Source organism: Volvox carteri, assembly GCF_000143455.1.
Source record: "Volvox carteri f. nagariensis unplaced genomic scaffold VOLCAscaffold_7, whole genome shotgun sequence".
In the NCBI taxonomy this organism is placed as follows: Eukaryota; Viridiplantae; Chlorophyta; class Chlorophyceae; order Chlamydomonadales; family Volvocaceae; genus Volvox; species Volvox carteri.
Window position 1 is genome coordinate 654,160 of NW_003307550.1, and position 16,620 is coordinate 670,779.

At 57.6% G+C, this 16,620-nt stretch overlaps 3 protein-coding genes across 3 annotated transcripts in view; 1 reads left to right on the plus strand and 2 right to left on the minus strand.

The window, feature by feature from the left end:
* Nucleotides 1-4,720, minus strand: part of VOLCADRAFT_87927 (uncharacterized protein) — a gene marked incomplete at both ends in the record, with an annotated part of 9,281 nt that extends 4,561 nt beyond the window's left edge. The window contains 8 exons of the mRNA XM_002947699.1: nt 447-566; nt 780-1,157; nt 1,495-1,719; nt 2,311-2,463; nt 2,849-2,981; nt 3,576-3,668; nt 3,918-4,056; nt 4,681-4,720. Coding sequence (XP_002947745.1) covers nt 447-566; nt 780-1,157; nt 1,495-1,719; nt 2,311-2,463; nt 2,849-2,981; nt 3,576-3,668; nt 3,918-4,056; nt 4,681-4,720 — 1,281 coding nt within the window. The remainder of the gene's footprint in view (nt 1-446; nt 567-779; nt 1,158-1,494; nt 1,720-2,310; nt 2,464-2,848; nt 2,982-3,575; nt 3,669-3,917; nt 4,057-4,680) is intronic.
* A 939-nt stretch (nt 4,721-5,659) lies between these two features.
* VOLCADRAFT_87928 (uncharacterized protein) lies at nt 5,660-9,580 on the plus strand (the record flags this gene model as incomplete). Its single annotated transcript, XM_002947566.1, has 10 exons — nt 5,660-5,710; nt 5,852-5,905; nt 6,341-6,494; nt 6,974-7,146; nt 7,272-7,319; nt 7,646-7,718; nt 8,009-8,212; nt 8,566-8,681; nt 8,809-8,962; nt 9,426-9,580. The coding sequence occupies 10 exons, from the start codon at nt 5,660-5,662 to the stop codon at nt 9,578-9,580; spliced, it is 1,182 nt and encodes a 393-aa protein (XP_002947612.1).
* Nucleotides 9,581-11,649: 2,069 nt separating this feature from the next.
* Nucleotides 11,650-16,501, minus strand: mot39 (uncharacterized protein). Its single transcript, XM_002947700.1, has 11 exons — nt 16,441-16,501; nt 16,119-16,193; nt 15,598-15,705; nt 15,277-15,330; nt 14,957-15,114; nt 14,399-14,513; nt 13,809-13,907; nt 13,298-13,604; nt 12,620-12,988; nt 12,447-12,505; nt 11,650-12,073 (listed from the first exon to the last, which is right to left on the minus strand). The coding sequence occupies exons 1-11, from the start codon at nt 16,492-16,494 to the stop codon at nt 11,990-11,992; spliced, it is 1,482 nt and encodes a 493-aa protein (XP_002947746.1). The 5' UTR covers nt 16,495-16,501; the 3' UTR covers nt 11,650-11,989.
* Nucleotides 16,502-16,620: the final 119 nt, after the last annotated feature.

Sequence of the window (16,620 nt, forward strand, 5' to 3'; positions counted from 1 at the left end):
AGCGGCGGCCGCGGCAGCACGACGGCGGCGTAGGTTGATGAGGCGGCCAACTCCGTAGTCCGGCACACCTGGGGCCGTACAACAACGCTAACGATAATGCTAGATAACGATATAATGACATAACGATGACAATGCTGCTGCTTATGCTATCTGTAGTCTTCATGTGGGCGGTGGTAGTTGTGGTCATGATCGTTGCAACCGTAATATGAATCTATTCGCCCGCCCGCCCGCCCGCCCGGCTGACTTCCCCCTCGGCGCTTCTCGCGACCGTGTTCCGCACCCCACGCCCCAACTGCGCGGCAGCCTTACCCTCTGAAAAACCCTCCAGCCCGCATTCCCAACATACATACATACACGCATACACATATCACACAAGTACACTCACCCGCTAGGAAGAGCAGCAGCTTGACGGGGCTGGGGTTCTGGGAGAGGTGGTCGGCACCCACCACCGCAGCGGCGGTGGCACCGGCGCCATGGGCCCCCACCAGGCCCCCACTGCCGCCCCCACCCCCACCCCCACCGCCGTCAGCGCCGTGAACGGGGGCCAGGGGAGGGGACTGGAGAACCTGCGGGTGGGGGAGAATCACCGCGAAACCCACCCCATGGCGCGCGACTGTTGAAGCAACCCTGAACATGACTGAGTCGTGCGTATATGCACAAGTTTGTGTATGTATGTATATACGTACGCATGTATGTATGTACGTACGTATGTATGTATGTGCGCCAGCCCCCGCTCTTAACCCCCATACAAGCCCCCCCTCCCCCCCTCCCACACACACCTTAAGGTAGTCCAGCACCGCCACCAGCGCCGGACCCAGACCCCTAGCAGGAGGAGGGGGACCCGTAGACACGCCACCTCGACCTCCACCACCTCCTCCTCCTCCTCCGGACGCAGCCGCAGCCGCCGCCGCCGCCAGCCCAGCCGGCGGAACTGCAGCACTGCGACTCATGCCGGCCTCCTGTCCAGGGGCCTCGCCCGAGGGCCCCAGGGCGGTGGCGGCGGCGGCGGCGGCGGCGCCACCGTCGGCCCTGCCGCTGTAGCTGTCCCCGTAGCCCTTCCGTATTTCAATTGCGGTAGCCGTAGCCGTAGCAGCAGTAGTGGCGAACCGGAACGGTGAGGGGGAGAGGAGGGCGGGAAGAGTGAGATGAAGTTGGGTCTGTGGGCAAAGCTAGAGATACGGATGCGAAACAAGTACGATTTCAGGTACTAGGCAGGTGACTAGACAGGGCCGTGCACGCACAGCTCCAGGGGGCCCACATGTACGGGGTCGCGTCGGACAGCTGTGCACACGATGGCGCCAGTGTCTGTGTATGTCTGTCTGTATGTGTATCTCGTCGGCGGATTCACACACGTAGCACAGGATATGGCCCTTCCCCCCCTTTCCCCGCCCCCAACACCATCCACACACACTGACAGCACCTGTGCAATAATAACCCTGCATACATCAGGCCAACCTCCACCCCACCCCAACCCTCCCGCAGCAGCACGCCTACCTGCTCCGGAACCACGTTTTCCTCCAGCGCCCGGGTAATTGCCCCCTTGAACCCCCCTACGGGGGCCAGCAGACACGACAGCGGCATCACGTCCTCCAGGGGCACCGCCACTGCGGGGCTGGAGGCGGCTGCGGCGGCTGCGGAGGTCCCGGGGCGGAGCTGCGGCTCCAGGAGGGGCACGTAGCGCACACTGGGCTCGGAGGAGCGGACGTCGTGGAGACCCAGCTACGCGGATGTGGGTATGTACGTACGTATGTATGTATACGGGGGTCCGGGGGAGGAGGCAGCAGTGGGCGAAAGGGAGGGAGGGGGGTGACAAAATGTGGGGCACCTTCACGCCTACCTACCTACCTACCTACCTACCTGCCTGCCTGCCTGCCTGCCTGCCTACCTACCTACCTACCTACCTACCTACCTGCCTACCTGCCTACCTACCAGCATACAAACGTGGTGCCCAGATTGGATAGAAGTGCCTCACGGCTTGACGACGAAAAACACAGTAGACTTGCCCTACCTCCCCTCCCCTCCCTTACCTAACTCACAAGCCCCACCCGCCCCACCCCTGCCAACACTCAACCCATATCCCCCACCACCACATACCACCTTCTACTTCTAAAAGTGACCCTCACCGACTCCAGCCAGGCAACTCAGCCCTTTAAACTTCTTCGGCAGTTTTGGTAATTTGGACTTGGACTTAGGGTGCAGATGGTGATTGACTCCTTTGTCTCCTGTGTAACGTTTTCCCCCGCGCTCCCCCCCCAGTCCTTCCCACCCCCAAGTCCTTCCCGCCCCCCAGTCCTTCCCATGCCGCCCTACCCTGTTGGACATGGTGATGAGTGCAAACCTTGTGACGGGCGGCAGCGCCTCCAGGGCCGCCTCCAGGCTGCTGCGGACCAGCTCCAGGAACTCCTCCCCGGCGGCAGTGTCCACCAGCGCCACCACGACCGGGGCGGGACCGGACACGGAGCCCTGCGAAGAGGGGAAACGTATGCGATGTCGAGGAAAACAAGCAACTGCCGAAGTCCAGAGAGGGAGAGGGAGAGGGAGAGGGAGAGGGAGAGGGGGAAAAGACGAACCACGTGAACGAGTGAAGCTGCTGCCCAGGAAAGAGTGTACAAGAAGCAGAACTGACCAGTCGGTTTTGAAGGGGAAGGAAGTGGGGGGAACCAGAAACAAAGGAGCGCCAGGGCCGGGGGAGTCATGCAGGGCACCAAAACAGCCCCACGGGGATTGAAGTAAGGAAACGCAAAAGAGGGGAAGTAGGCCTGGGTAGAGATTCCTCTCCCCACCCACCCCCCCACCCCAATTCCCCCCTCCCCTCCCCCCCCCTTCCTCGAACACGGGTAATTCCCACCGGGTCGTGTAGGGCCGCCTGAGAGCCCTCCAGTGGGGGCATGGCTACGGGGATGGGCTCCTCCGCCAGCGTCTCAAACACCTCGGAACGGACCTCAGGAAGGACCTGGAGGATGGAGGGGTCCAGCCGGTACCTGCAAGCAAACAAGCACACATACATACATACATACATACATACATACATACATACATACATACATACATCAAGGCAATCTGTAGCATACGGGAGTCTCCGGTAGACCTGTGCTGCCTTTGTCGTCATCTTTCCCCCCTGATGCTTTCCCGCGTTTTAGCCAATCCGTTTTACGCACGGAAAGTCAGCCAGCCAGACAAACAGACAATCAGATGACGAGTCCGTCAAAAAAACATACACACGCGCTTACACGTCCGACGTGAAAAGTAAGCGGTGCTCGCTCCCTTCACATCCGCACGCGCTAAGCTGCCGCCTGTGCGCCAACACACTTCTACCGACCCGCCCTCCCCCCTACCCTCCGTACCCCTTACGTCCCGCGCCCTTCCGGGCCTACCCTGGTTTGGGTTACCTCGGGGCCTTTCCGTCCAACCTTCTCTTCCTAGAGGGCCCCCTCTCCCCCTTTCCCCCCTGCCTGCCTGGCTGGCCTCACATGCGGACGACAGACCTGCATCAAGTGGCCCCCTCACATGCCCCCTCACATCCCCGCTTTCTCTCCCCTGCTGGCATCTGCCCTGACCCACATCCGCTTCCCCACCGTTTCTGTTGTTGAGGCTTGAGGGCATTATGGCGGTTGCACAACGAACACACCCAGCCCGCCGTGTCGAACACGCAGTAGCAGTTGATGTACCTGGGTGATGTGCGCGCGGATGTGTGTTGAGGGAGGCCGTGGGGGGTTGGGGGATGGCGCACGGCTGTTGTTTATTGGGAAGAAGAACAACACGGCACGGCCCCAAGCCTGCTAGGCATGATGATGATGATGATGATGATGGTGATGGTGATGATGGCGACGACGACGATGATGATGATGATGGCGACGATGACTGACATGGCGGCGCATCCTGGGGAAAGCACGATATGCACGCAGGGTCTAACTCACGAGTAGCATTGTGCGCATCTGGCAATAGCGCCGCTGCGTACGGCTGTCGCGTCCCCCGCCGCCGCGTCCTTCTCGCCGAGCCGGTGGTAGGGCTGCAGCACACAGCTGAAGGGCAGCCCGCTCTGCTCCTTCAAAGAACCTTCAGAGTGGAGAAACATAAGTGAGGAAGGACAAAGAATTGAATGCGGACGCCCCATGCAAGATAAAGTAGAGAGGTGGAGGAAGGGGTTTTGGGGTTGGCGTGAAGTGTGCATGTACGACCAGGCAGAGACTGCAACGACCTGTGGTGGCCTAGTGGCCATCATGGCTTGATCAAATGTGGCCGACACGTCTATAACGCGTATGTGTTTCGGTTTCAGTGTTGGTATGTCTTAAGGTGCCGTAGTGATGTGGGCCGGCAGGGAAATTTTCCTCCGTCCCATTTGCAGGGGCCAGGGTGGATGGTGAGGCAGGGGGCCAAAGGGAAGGAGCAAGGTGCCGGCGGGTGGCTCAGGAGGAGCATGTGCGCCTAGGATTCTAGCATGGAGTCGAGAAGCGGTGGGATGTGTTTGGGGATGAGGGGTGCGGAGTACGATAAGCTGAAGCGATGCATGGAACTGCCCAGCTGTAGCGGCTTGATGAATCCAAAGCATTCCGACCCAGCCATGGTTTACGGAGGGGCATTAAATTCATTAACGTTACGTTTATGGGGTGTGACGAAGGTGTTGTGGGGTGTCGAGCTCTGCATGTTCTGGGGAAGATCGGCGCTGAAGGAGGTGCGTACCGTTAATAGGAAAGCGCTTGAGGGTGAAGTCCACTTTCATGACGGTAGGTGTGCGAAATTCTATGCGCCGCTGCTTGCTGCACTGATCAGTGGAAAAATGGAAGCTGCACCCCAAACGTTTGTCCAGCAGGTTACGGCATTCCAGAGGGATTGTTCTCAGATATGTATGAGCAGATGAACATCATACATCACAAAATCCCAAGTAGGCGCGTCTTCGCCTCGGAAGGTTGACAACCGGATTTCCGCGATGAGCCCGAATAGAATGTGAGCAAAATAAAGTAATGCGTTAACTTTAACCTATGGCTAAGCAAAATCTAGACATTGAGAAACAGGGAGCAGACGCCAAACTATCTTGAACTGGGTTCGTTAGTACCGTAACTGAACTACTGAAGGACGAAACACGACTGGACTTTGTGTCTTTCTATCACCGCATCAAGCTCCAACTGTAATATCGCACGTGTAGGCTTCCTGGCCGCTACCTTTTATCAAGCAGGTTTGGCAAGAGAAGGCAAGAGAAGGCACTCTTTCCTTCATAGCTCATACCCTCAGCCGCTTAATTGTTCCCTGGCGTTGCGCTTGGAAGCTCCTCCTTGAATACTCGCAATGGGGATATTTAAGCGTGTTACCGAAAAGGTGAGCGGAAGGCATTACGGGTTGCACTGCGACGTTCTCGCGCTTGTCTCGTCAAAGCAGTTGTTATATAAAGAATGACCAATTCTTCCTTAGATTCATGTTTTAAAGTGCGGAACGCAATAGAACCCTTTCTGGCTTCTCGGTCTTCCCTATACTTTTGTACCTGTTCGCAGGGGCCAGCTCTGTGTGCGTCACGATGTACCAGAGTTGTACCTCCACTGTTGCATGTTTATCTTCGCGCAGTAGTCAAGAGTTCTGTGCTTAGTGCTCAAGCGCCCGCCATGGCTTAGCGGAGCTACAGGAATCTATAGCTTACCACTGTGCGAAAGTTCAGCTTTGAAACGTTATGACAGTTGTGCTGAATTGCCGATTCCGGTTTTGCCGCGCAACAGCTTCCGTGCGCTTCTCCGCGTCCGCGAGCCATCCTGTTCCCCCTCCCGCATCGTTGGTTTTGTCATTCCGGAGCCTCGTCCCTCCCTCATCCGTCTTCCTTGGACCTTCAACCCCAGCCATCACTGTTACTTCCCGCCCTGTCCAGGCCTTAGATCTCACTACCCTTTTGCGCTTTCCAAAACTCCGAATACCCTTGTCGGTGGGATTCGGGGTGGTGTTTCAGAAAGCGGAAGGGGCTTAGAGACTAAGCCTAGGAAGGGTGGGAGTTACAGTTGTGGAGAGGGTCTTCTATCCAATTCACCGCCAGAAAAACACCGCCAGCCCACGGCAACTTTCAGCAAAACCCTCTGTCCCTCCCCAGACATAATCTCCTCCTCCGGTCGTAAGCCCCTGGTGGGGCCCTCCATCCTCCTCTACCCTCCTCCCCCACAAAAAGAAACTGCCAACCCGCCAACACCAAGACCGCCAACTCCACCACCGCTACCCGGTGCTGCTCCCCGCTTACCTGCTTTCCTCCTCTTCCGCTCGGATGTGTCGCAGTTGACCTCACACTTTATGATGAGAAATATTAAGTCATTTGGGTCGCCGGGCCCCCCGCCCCTCCCCCCATCCCACTGGCCCATTCAATCACCAGACAAAGCAAGCGATAGGCCTGAAGGGCAATGCTGCGGACTGGCGACCCACATCGAATGCCCGCAACCTGGCCATGATTGAGGAGGCACGGCGCTTCTCCAAGCAGATCAAGCTGCTGCACAAGGAGCTGCGGGAGATGGAGGGCAGGATTGAAGGTTGGTGGGGGGGGGAGGGGAGAGGGAGAGGGAAGGGCAGCGGGCAGGCGCTGCTCTGTGAGACAGCAAGACGAAAGTTTGAGGGGTTTATTAGGAAGAACCGACCATATGGGTTCAGCGCCCCTTGTTGGCGAGGGGCCCCTGTGGTGTAGGAGGGGCCCTAGGCAGACCCTTAGCACCTTTCTCCCTCCTGCCTCACCACCTCCCTCCTCGCCCTCCCCAGCTGGCTCCCTCTCCGCACTCGCTGTTGACAGCCAGCTCCACAACAGCCGCTGCAAAGGGTGCTATCATTCAGACTGGCAGTTGACCACTCATTGCATCCTGCGAATATCCATCCCGCACCTGCTGCTGCTCCTTCCTCGCAATGTCCTGGTTATCTTTCTCTCAGCATACTGCACCTCCACCGAATAAATGGAACAAGGTAGTTCCTCATCTGTGTTTCAGTTTCCCCCCCTCACCCCCCCGGGTCCCCCCCCCAGGCAACCTGGTGGTTCTGAAGGGCGTGCTGAACTCCCCCCTGCCCCGAGTGTATGAAATGACCGACAAGGGGGCGGTGCCCGTGGAGAAGGAGGCGTCCGTGGTGGGGATGGGGGTGGCATTTGACGCGCTGGGGGCCACAGCGACAAATCTGAAGGCCAAGCTGCAGCAGGAGGTGGGTCGCTGGGGGGAGGGAGGGTAGGTGGGCGTGGTCAGGAGGGGGGTCCCCTCTTTTCATACCCCTCCTTCCTTGGTGTATATTGTGCACAACAATACCCCGGCCCCCTCCCCGGCCCCCAGGTGCTGTTTCCTCTAGATCAGTGGCAGGCGGGTTACCGCATGATCAAGGTGAGGGGGGGCCCGGATAGATGGGTGCATGGATGGATTGTTACGTGGTGAGTGGTGTATGTATGTATGTATGTATGTATGTATGTATGTATGTATGTATGTATGTGGGATAGAGCACCGGGGGGAATAGAGCACGAACCACGCCAAGCACGCAACAATACGAGGCCCAAGCAATCAAAGAGACCTGGTGCGTATACACTGTATATATACCTGCCTGCCTGTTAGCTTGCATCCTTGCACAATATGTATGTATGTACGTATGTACCTACATGTACGTATGTACCTATGTATGTATGTTTCCACTCCCCGGCTGTTCCATGCAACAGGTCCGCAATGCCAAGTGCGAGGAGCTGAGGTTGGAGCTGGATGCCAAAAGAAGGGAGGCGGCGGCCATGGCGGGTGGGTTGTGGGAATGGTTGTATGTATGTACGTGCGTATGTATGTTATGTATGCACGGATGTGTGGGTGTGGGTGTCGATGTGGGTTTTGTGGAATTGTATGCATGGGTACGGTCCCTCCTCCCCCTCCTCTCCCTCTCTTCCCCCTGTGTGCTGGTGGCACCCGACTGACCCTCCTCTACCGCCATTCACTGCTTCCGCTCCCCGGCCACCTGTCGCCAACCAACCAACCGTCGCCTACCGACCAACCAACCACCCAACCGCTTCTGACGGTGATGGTGATGGCGGCAGCCAGCCTAGAGAAGCTCAAGTCCCGGGCGGCTGCTAGCGCCCACCCGGGGGATGTGGAGGGCGGCAAGACGGGGGCCGGTGGCGGGGGCAGTGAGGGGACCAAGCTGGCCACCATGCAGTCCCTGCCACCCGGCACTAAAACCAACTCCAACAAGTGGGAGGATGCGGAGTTTAAGTTGCAGAAGGAGGAGGACAAGGTGGCTCGTGAGTGAGGGGGAGCCGGGGGCACAGGGGGAGAACAAGGTCTTTTGTTCCTTGCAGCGCCCTCCTTCCTCAGGCAAGACGTCTTGCCTCCACCTGCGTCTCTCCACTACCGTTCCTTTAATACCGCCATCGCCTTCAGCAGTTTGGGACTTTGGATTGTGGTCGCCCCGGCCGATGATCTCTTTTGAGTTTCTCGCACGTGATGGTTCCCCTCCCCCCCTACCTCACCTCACCTCGTTTGTGGTTCGTCTTTCCCTACCTCACCTCACTTCACTTGATCCGTTCCCATGTCCCCACCCACCATCACGCACCTCACATCTCATACTCCCCCACCCACCACCACCTACTCCCAGGTCTCACGCAGCGATTCAAGGACATAGAGGGGGAGGTGTACACGGCCCTGCTCACGCTGATCAACGACACTAAGGTGCTCAAACAGTACGCGGCTACGGCACTGATTGTGTTCCAGGTGCGTGTGTGTATATGTATGTAAGTGTATGTGTGTTTTCCCCTGTTTTTTTTTTACTTTCACATGTGATTTCTCCCCTACCCCCTCTTCCCCCTTCGTGTGTGTCCCCATGCTTCCAATCCCCCAGCAAGCCTTCACCCAAGCACACTCGGCCTTTGGCCCCGCGAGCTCCCTGGCGTCACTGGGCCTGCTGCCAACAAGCAGCGCCGCGCTGGAGACTCCCAATGCAAAGTCCACAGCCGGGTACAACGGAGGGGCCACACCTGCATCTGGTACGGCAGGTACGGCACGTGGATGGCTGGATCCGGTGCTTTAAATTTAGAATAAACGTGTGTGCGTGTGTGTGTGCCGGGTTGTGCTTGGAGGTAGCGGGTGTTCCCGCTCCAGGAGGGGGTTGGGAAGGCGGTGGAAATGAGCGTTTTGGTAGTGTGAACTACTGGGACAATCGCCGTATGGCACCAACCATAGTGCACATAAACATACAGACGCACACATATACCACTCGCACCCTGGACCAAGTGCATGGGCTGGCACAGACTGGCTGGCTAGCTGTCTTGGACAGTCCTGAAATATCTATCCATTTGGGGGGTAAGAGCCGCCACCCCCCCCCGGGGACGTTTCTTCTGTGCCACGCCTCCCTAATCCCCCCTTACCGGGGCCTCCCCCTCCCCCTCCCCCTCTTTCCAGCAGCTTCACTCGTTCGTGGTTCGTCTTTCCCCCTCTTTCCCCCCTCTTCCCCCGCAGCCTATACCCCTAAGGGCGGTCCCGACACACCGGACCAGACGCCGGCCTCGCAGCCAGTACCGCAGCAGCGGCCGCCACCACCCGCCTGGTACAATGAAGCCAAACAGCAGGCGCAGCCTATGCAGTACGGGGAGGACAGCGACGATGACAAGTGAAACTTTGATGGACGCCTCCGGGATGGAGCTGCGGCGAGGAAGGAGGCATGCCGATTGAGGAATGCGGAGGAGGGGAAGCACCACTCTGGCTGGCGAGTGCTGGCCAGTGGGGGGTGGCGGTGGGAGGGGGCGGGGGAGGAAGACGCAGTTGGCTCTGGCGCTGCCGACTGACTTTGGCTGGTTAGGATTATGTTCTGTTTCTCACTCTTGCGAGCCGCGTGTCTCTCTATATATATATATTTCCCCCGGGGATAACCCCTGTTCCTGACAGCTCTTCAATCTGGGGCATATAGCATCCCGCGCCTGCCTGCCTGTCGGGTTGCCTGCCAAGAAATACGAAATACGAATATTCTATGAAGTTGGACGATCTGCGATTGATGTGCGCTGCGGCTACTAATCATATTCATACCAGGAGGCTCTCCACCACCTCCTGCTCCTCCTCCTGCTCCTCTTTCCCAGGTTTGTGATATTTTGTTGTGTGTGAGATCATTGAGGGACCTGGGTTCTGGAGGTGTGGGGGGGGGGAAGAGCCCTCTCGTGGTTGCTACCAAACACCGTGACCTCAGAAATATACGGGAGGGTGATTTGTTGTCTTTTGAGCGGAGCTGGTGGAGGGGGGAAGAGGCTAATTGGGGTCCAGGGCAGGATGTGTGCATGCATACATGCAGGATGTGCGTGCAGGATGTGTACGCGTGTGTGTGTGTGTGTGTTCCGTTTCCCCTACCTCCTCGTGCTCAAGGATTCTCCTACTACTGCTACTCAGGGCTCCCTCTCCCCTCCTGCTTAGGGGAGTTAGACGGGGTGGACTGTATGTGAGGGGTACATGGACATGGGCAGGCGATTGGTCGTTCTTATATGTGCGTGAATTGAGAAAAATTCGATAGGTTGGTCACTCGGTGCAGCCTACTGGTCGCTGTGATGGTGATGGTGTGGGGGATGTGGCGGGATCGCTTCGAGTCGGGGTGGTGTGGATTGCTGCGAATTGGGACTACTGGCGCGGGGCAAAAGGTGTGCCGTTGCTTGAGTTCCAAAACACCCCTGTTGAGTGCTGCTGATTCTGGTGTTGGCGGTGATGGTGATGGTGATGTTGGTGTGGAGTGGTATGCGGGCGGTGTGAAGGAAGGGGTGCCGGATGCCGCCCAAGCTGGGGGAGCTCCCAGAGGGTGTGTGGGGAGCCCTGCTGTGGTGGCCAAGTGTTTTTCCCCTGCGGTTACAGTCCCGTACGTCCCATAATCCTGCCGTAGGTCTCCCGCACTTTTGAAAAAAAATCATTGTGATCTCAATAACGGTCTCTGGCGTTGGTTGTTGAAATATGATGGCGTTGGGGTTTTTATTGCGTCCTTGAATTGTCGTATATTACGGCAGTAGACAGGTGTATGTCTATCCGGTTAGTTGCGCATACCCGGTGGCGCCTGTTAACAAAACCTTTAACTGTGCTGTTAAAGGACTGGGCCGCGAGAAGGAGTATGTTATCGCGAGGACAGCTTTACGCCTGTATGGAATTTTATGAAAGGGCCATGTACGGCGTGTGTCCATGAGAGTGGGTCTAAAGGAGGGTGGGCAGTGGGTGTCTTCGTCTCACTCCGCTGGGGCCTCCTTTGCAGTCGGAGGTGATCGCTAATTGCAGGTGTTCGGAACATTCACAAAGCGAGACGACGTATGGCGCGTAAATAGCTATTGCTGCAACTGATAATGCTGATATATAATGCTGATGCTTGGTCGTCGTATAAGGAGAAAGAAACCACATTTGGAGGTGGTGGTGAGGGTGAGCTGCCGTCCGGGTGTTTTGAGGTTTCACCTCTCGCCTGTGTGGTGTGGTGGTGTAAGTGAGGGTGAGAGCGTGACGGCACAAGGTTGGGGTGAGGCAGAGGCAGACCGCGGAGTTGCTCTCAGCGATTTTAAACCTTTAGATGAATATCAGCATAGGAGGAGGAAATCGACAGGTCCCTAGCCCCCATATGTATAACGCCGTTCCGGGCGCCCAGTGTTTCCTTTCTGGTCGGTGTATCGTTTTCAAGTTAGCGGTGATAGTGGTGATCGTGGTGCTGGTGATGGTGGCGGCCAGATAACCATGAAATAGTCATACATACGTGCATGCTTCAAGCTTGTAATTCACTAGTCGTCAAGTCATTCAATGAGCTCAAGAACATCTGTAATAGCGGCACGGTGGCAAAGCTGCTGACTGCCCCGACTGCACGACACTGATCTCAGCCGTACACCACGTACGGCCTGCGGCACATGGGGGTTTTCCGGTGTGAAGGGATAACAAGATCGCGTGTCGCGCGTGCACGTGTATACGCATGTGTGCATGTATCGGTATATGTATGTATGTATGTTTGTTTGTGTCGGGTGAGGTTGGGGGGGCTACTTGGGACTTTTCGTAAGTCTCTTTGGCTGTGGAGGGTTGACTCAGGTGGCGGCGAAGCAGCGGCGGCGGTATCCGCTGCGACAGACCGGGCAGCTGAGTGCACCGCCGCTTGCTAGCTCGAAGGCCTGGGGGGTTTGCGTGGGTGAGTGGGGTTGTAAGGGCAGTGAGGTGCCTGCTCTGTGAGCTCTGTGAGGTGCAGCTCATATGGAGATGGACGGAGAGGCACGGGGGGAGGGAACGGGATGGGGCCAGGAGGAGGTATGAGAGGACGTGGGGGAGGTACGGCATACACACGTGTGAGAAAGCGACCGACCCTTTTAGGTCCCTGGGGACTACGCTGGAGCCTAATAGCCACTTTGGTAGCCAAGTTAATCTACTGCACCACCACCACCACCGCCCCCCTGTTACCTACTTGCGGCTCAGATACACACATACACACACGATAAACACATACACACATACACACACGCATACACACACACACACATACACACACACCTCAAATGCCATGATGCAGTCCAAATGGAAGCAGTGGGTGCAGCTCAACCAGGCGATACCTGCGATACGGCAGAGAAGGGGGGAAGGGGGGAGAGAAGAGGAGGCGGCCGCATAAAAACACACGGACAGATTCACACGGGTATGCGCTACTCGTGGCCTCACAACCTCCGCACCTTCGTTGCCCCTCCGGGAGATGTCACCCAGGCAGATGGGGCAGTCCAGGAGCCCGCGGGCCCGGGCCCGGGCCACCACCGCATCCCAGTCCACCTCCGCCGCTGTCGCCGGGCGCCCCCGCGCCGCCGCCGCCGCCTCCGTCACTGCCACAGCTGCTGACGGTGCGGCGGACCTGTACATCAGCGCCGTTGAGGCCGCCGCCGCGGTGGCGGTGGCGGTGGCGGTGGCGGTGTTGCTGGTATCTGCTCGTCCCGTCGCCTCCGCCTCCACCGCAGTGCTACCAGCGGCACCCGTAGCCTCGCTTCGTGTCGTACGTGCCGTATGCGCCAGGGCAGGAGCTACCAGTCCGGACTCCAGCAGTGGCAGCCCTGTACAAACGATGACGTGATGTGTGAACCTCTCCACGTGGACAGTCACGTGCGGTAGGTAATGTGTTTTGTTGTATTACCCGATTTGTACGAAAACCCCCTCCGCCAAACCAAATGTTGATACCCGCGAAAGGACCTCCCCAGAAGCTCCCCAGCCTCCACCTAGTCCCCCCTGACCCCCTTGGCAGCAGCTTCACTCGCTCGTGGCTCGTCTCTTTTCCCCCCTAACCCCCTACCTGACTACCTTCGCTTCTTGCACCTAATTCCCACCACCGCCAGCACCGCCAACACCAACCACCGGTCTCTTACCTCGGCGGCGGCTGCGGCTGGGTGACGATGACAATGAAGACGAAGACGAGGCGCAGTCACCCTCCTCCTCCTCCTCTTCCTCCTCCGCCGCCGCCAATCCAAATCGCTCCGCTGCCCGTCCCCCCTGCTCCGATACCAAGCCTACTCTACTGGAAGCCGCAGTAGCGCTTCTCCCCGAGCCCCCCGCCGCCGCCGCCGCCGCCGCCACTGCTGCAGGGGGCAACTCCGCCTCCACCTCCGAAACCGCCTCCCTGATCAGACCTTGCTGCAGCCGAGCTGCCAGAGGGCGCAGTGCCGCGTCACACACCTAGATGGGTTGGGGGGTGGAGGAAGTAGGCTACAGTTGCAGTTACGGTTACGGCTAACGGCCAACGGGGCCTCCGGAGATACTGATAACTGAACGTTCCGGGCTCCTGTCACCAATCAATCAAGGCCACTGCCACATGCACATATATACATACACATACGTACATACACATACATACACATACACAAACACACCGCAACTCACCGCCCTGCTCTGCGCCACGCTTGCATCTAGCTCCGCGAAGAGGTCGTCCAGATCGCCCACCTCGTCATCCATGGCCGACAACAACCGGTCGTTTTCCTCCTGTAGCAGGTGTATGTATGTATATATGTATATATATGTATATATGTATGTATGTATGTATGTATGTATGTATGTATGTATATATGTATGTATGTATGTATGTATGTATGTATGTATGTATGTATGTATGTATGTATGTATGTATGACTTAGATTACACTGTGGGCCGCGAGAGCCGGGGGCCGAAGCCGAAACACAGCGCAAGGGCCGGGAGCACACAGCACAAGTCGGTTAGTCTTGTGTGCTCCCGACCCCGACTCAGACTGCCAACACTCTACGCAGCCACTCCGCAGCCCCTCCATCCGGGGATGGCGCTGCAGTGAAGACACCACGAAGGGCTCTCAGGTCCCGCTAGAGCGAGTATGTATGTATGTATGTGAATAAATGAGCTTAGCCGCGGAATGTGAAGATTGAAGAGGTTGTCACTGAATGCAGAACAAGTTGTTTCTCGAATGTACCTATGGGACGCCTGTTGGGACGGCCGACACACACCTGCAGCCTTTTCGCCGCCCACTTCTTCTTGAGTTGCTCGTCCCGCGGCGGGTGGTGACGGCGGTACTCCAGGTACCCCCGGCGGGCGACAAAGCCCCTCCAAGCCGCCTGGATGCTGCAGCCGCCCCCCAACCCAACATGGAGAGGTCAAGACTGGTCAGGTGAGGTGCGTTACACGGCCCCATCCCGCCGCATCCGGCAACATCACGTCATGCCATGCCATGTCATGTCATGTCCGATTCGGGAGTAGCTGTGGTAACGGTTGTAGTAGGCATTCGCGTGAGGTGGTGGAGGTGGTGGAGGTGAGGGGCGCGACGGACGCGGCGTCAGCCGGAGAAGAGGGTGAGTGCGGGGGGAGGGAAGGGGAATGCGACAGGATGCAGCAGCAGCAGCAGCAGCAGCGCTCTGCTGCAACAACATGAGGACGCGTACAACGAATACACACATGTATACACACACACGCACACACTCTCCCCGCTTCCCGCAGTCGCGCTCCGCCATGCTACACCCCCTCCCTTAGCCCTCTCTCCCCCTCCTCCTCCTCCCCTCCATCCCCACCGTGTGGCGCATTTCCCCCGGAAGATCTCCTCCCCGTCCCGGATGAGCTTCTTCTGGTACTGCTGCGCCCGACACAGCGGACAGCTCTTAGAGCCGCTGAACCGCTCAAAGGAGGCCAGGCAGTGCCGGTGGAAGGTGTGGCTGCAGGAGAGGAGGACCTGGGATTGGGCGGGGGATGGGGGTGGGGGCGGGAGCCCCCGGTGTTTGGGTTTTTTGTTTTTTTCCTCGGGGGGAAAGGCAGGGGTGTGGCTTGGGGAGCCCCAGAGGGGTGTGGAGTTTTGTGACGTGCTGGATGTACGGCATACCCCAGGACCCCGCACCTGGGCGCCAGCTTGGAACTCCTCCCGACATATGACGCACTCGTACGACGAGTCCTGAGTGGGTGTACGGCGGCGGAAGGAAGGGCGTTTGCGTTAGGGGTTATGACGGCCATTGAGTTATTGGGGTATTAGTGTTTTGCAGTGTTTTTGGACGGAAAATGGGAGAACGGGGAAAATGGAGGCATGGGGGGAGGGAGAGAGGGAGGGAGGAGAGAACGTGCGTAAGGTATGAACCTGGAAAAGGGCCTCGTTCACGATAGCCGTGAAATCCTTGGAATCATGTGTCGTACACTTGTACCGCAATGCGTGTGTCTGTCGTACCTGGCGGAGGCGGCTGCGCAGGTGTACTTCCGTCCATTGGTCTTCTGTGAGAAGCGGCGGCGGCCTGGGGATAAGACCCAGGTGCTGGGCCAGAGTCATGGGCGCTCCCTGGGGGGGAGAAGTGGGGGATTCATTATATTTCCCTCAATAGAAATAGGGAATAGGGAATACAATCCCTCAATAATCACAGAGCGGGAAATTCGGTAGAGCGTATTACGAATCGCATAATGATGAGGTAACGGAGGGGGAAGGAGAGTGAGACCTTTTAAAAGTTAGAGGAGGTGTTGGCTTATTGGAGGGTTTGGAGTGGGTTGAGGGGGGGTGGGGGGGGGGTTGAGGGGGGTTGGCGGCTGTCGCTTGGAGGTGCGGGGGGTTAAGGGGGGGGAGGGGCTTCCTTGGCTTTGTTTGACTATCTGCGGTGGTTTACCATCGCCAGTTCCTTTTTGCTTCTAGTGAAAGCGGCCATTTGTCAGGCGGGAGCTGCTGTTACAAAAACTTAAGCGTTTGGTTCGGACACTTACTGGCTGCAGGGAGGGTTGTGCGACAGGGCCTCCCGGCATACGCAGCCTCCTGGCCATGTGGTCCTGGAGAGCGGCCTGGTGATGGTGGTGGGGGACCCGAAAGCCGTGAAAAATGACACGGCAAGGTGGTGGGATGTGGGAGTGATAGGGGTGAAGTGGAGAATATAGGGCGTTGACAGGGGAAGGGGGGGAGGATTTCGTTCTGCGGATAGCACGTAAGGCGGGGCTATAGCGAAAGTGATGAGGTATCTGGATAAGAAGTTATAAGATATAATTGAAAAACGTTTGCATTCGTCTTTTGCCTGTTTACGATGCGACTCACAGCTGCCAACAGCGCATGTCGGTCCGCTTGCGACTTATGCTTGTCGCGTTTCATTATTTTGGACTCGAAGCTCCCAAGCAAAAGCAGAAGTAAAGTTTCCAACAAAGACATCGTCTACACGTTTATTCTTTCCCCAAGAAACCCTTTGCGTACGGCATGAAGTGAAATTTTCAATAAGCG

Coding starts and splice junctions, on each gene's coding strand:
- mot39 (XM_002947700.1), bottom strand. CDS start 16,494: ATGAAACGCGACAAGCATAAGTCGCAAGCGGACCGACATGCGCTGTTG. Junction 15,115..15,276: donor AGTTCCAAGCTGGCGCCCAG/GTGCGGGGTCCT, acceptor GCCCAATCCCAG/GTCCTCCTCTCCTGCAGCCA. Junction 13,908..14,398: donor GGGCGGCGAAAAGGCTGCAG/GTGTGTGTCGGC, acceptor CACCTGCTACAG/GAGGAAAACGACCGGTTGTT.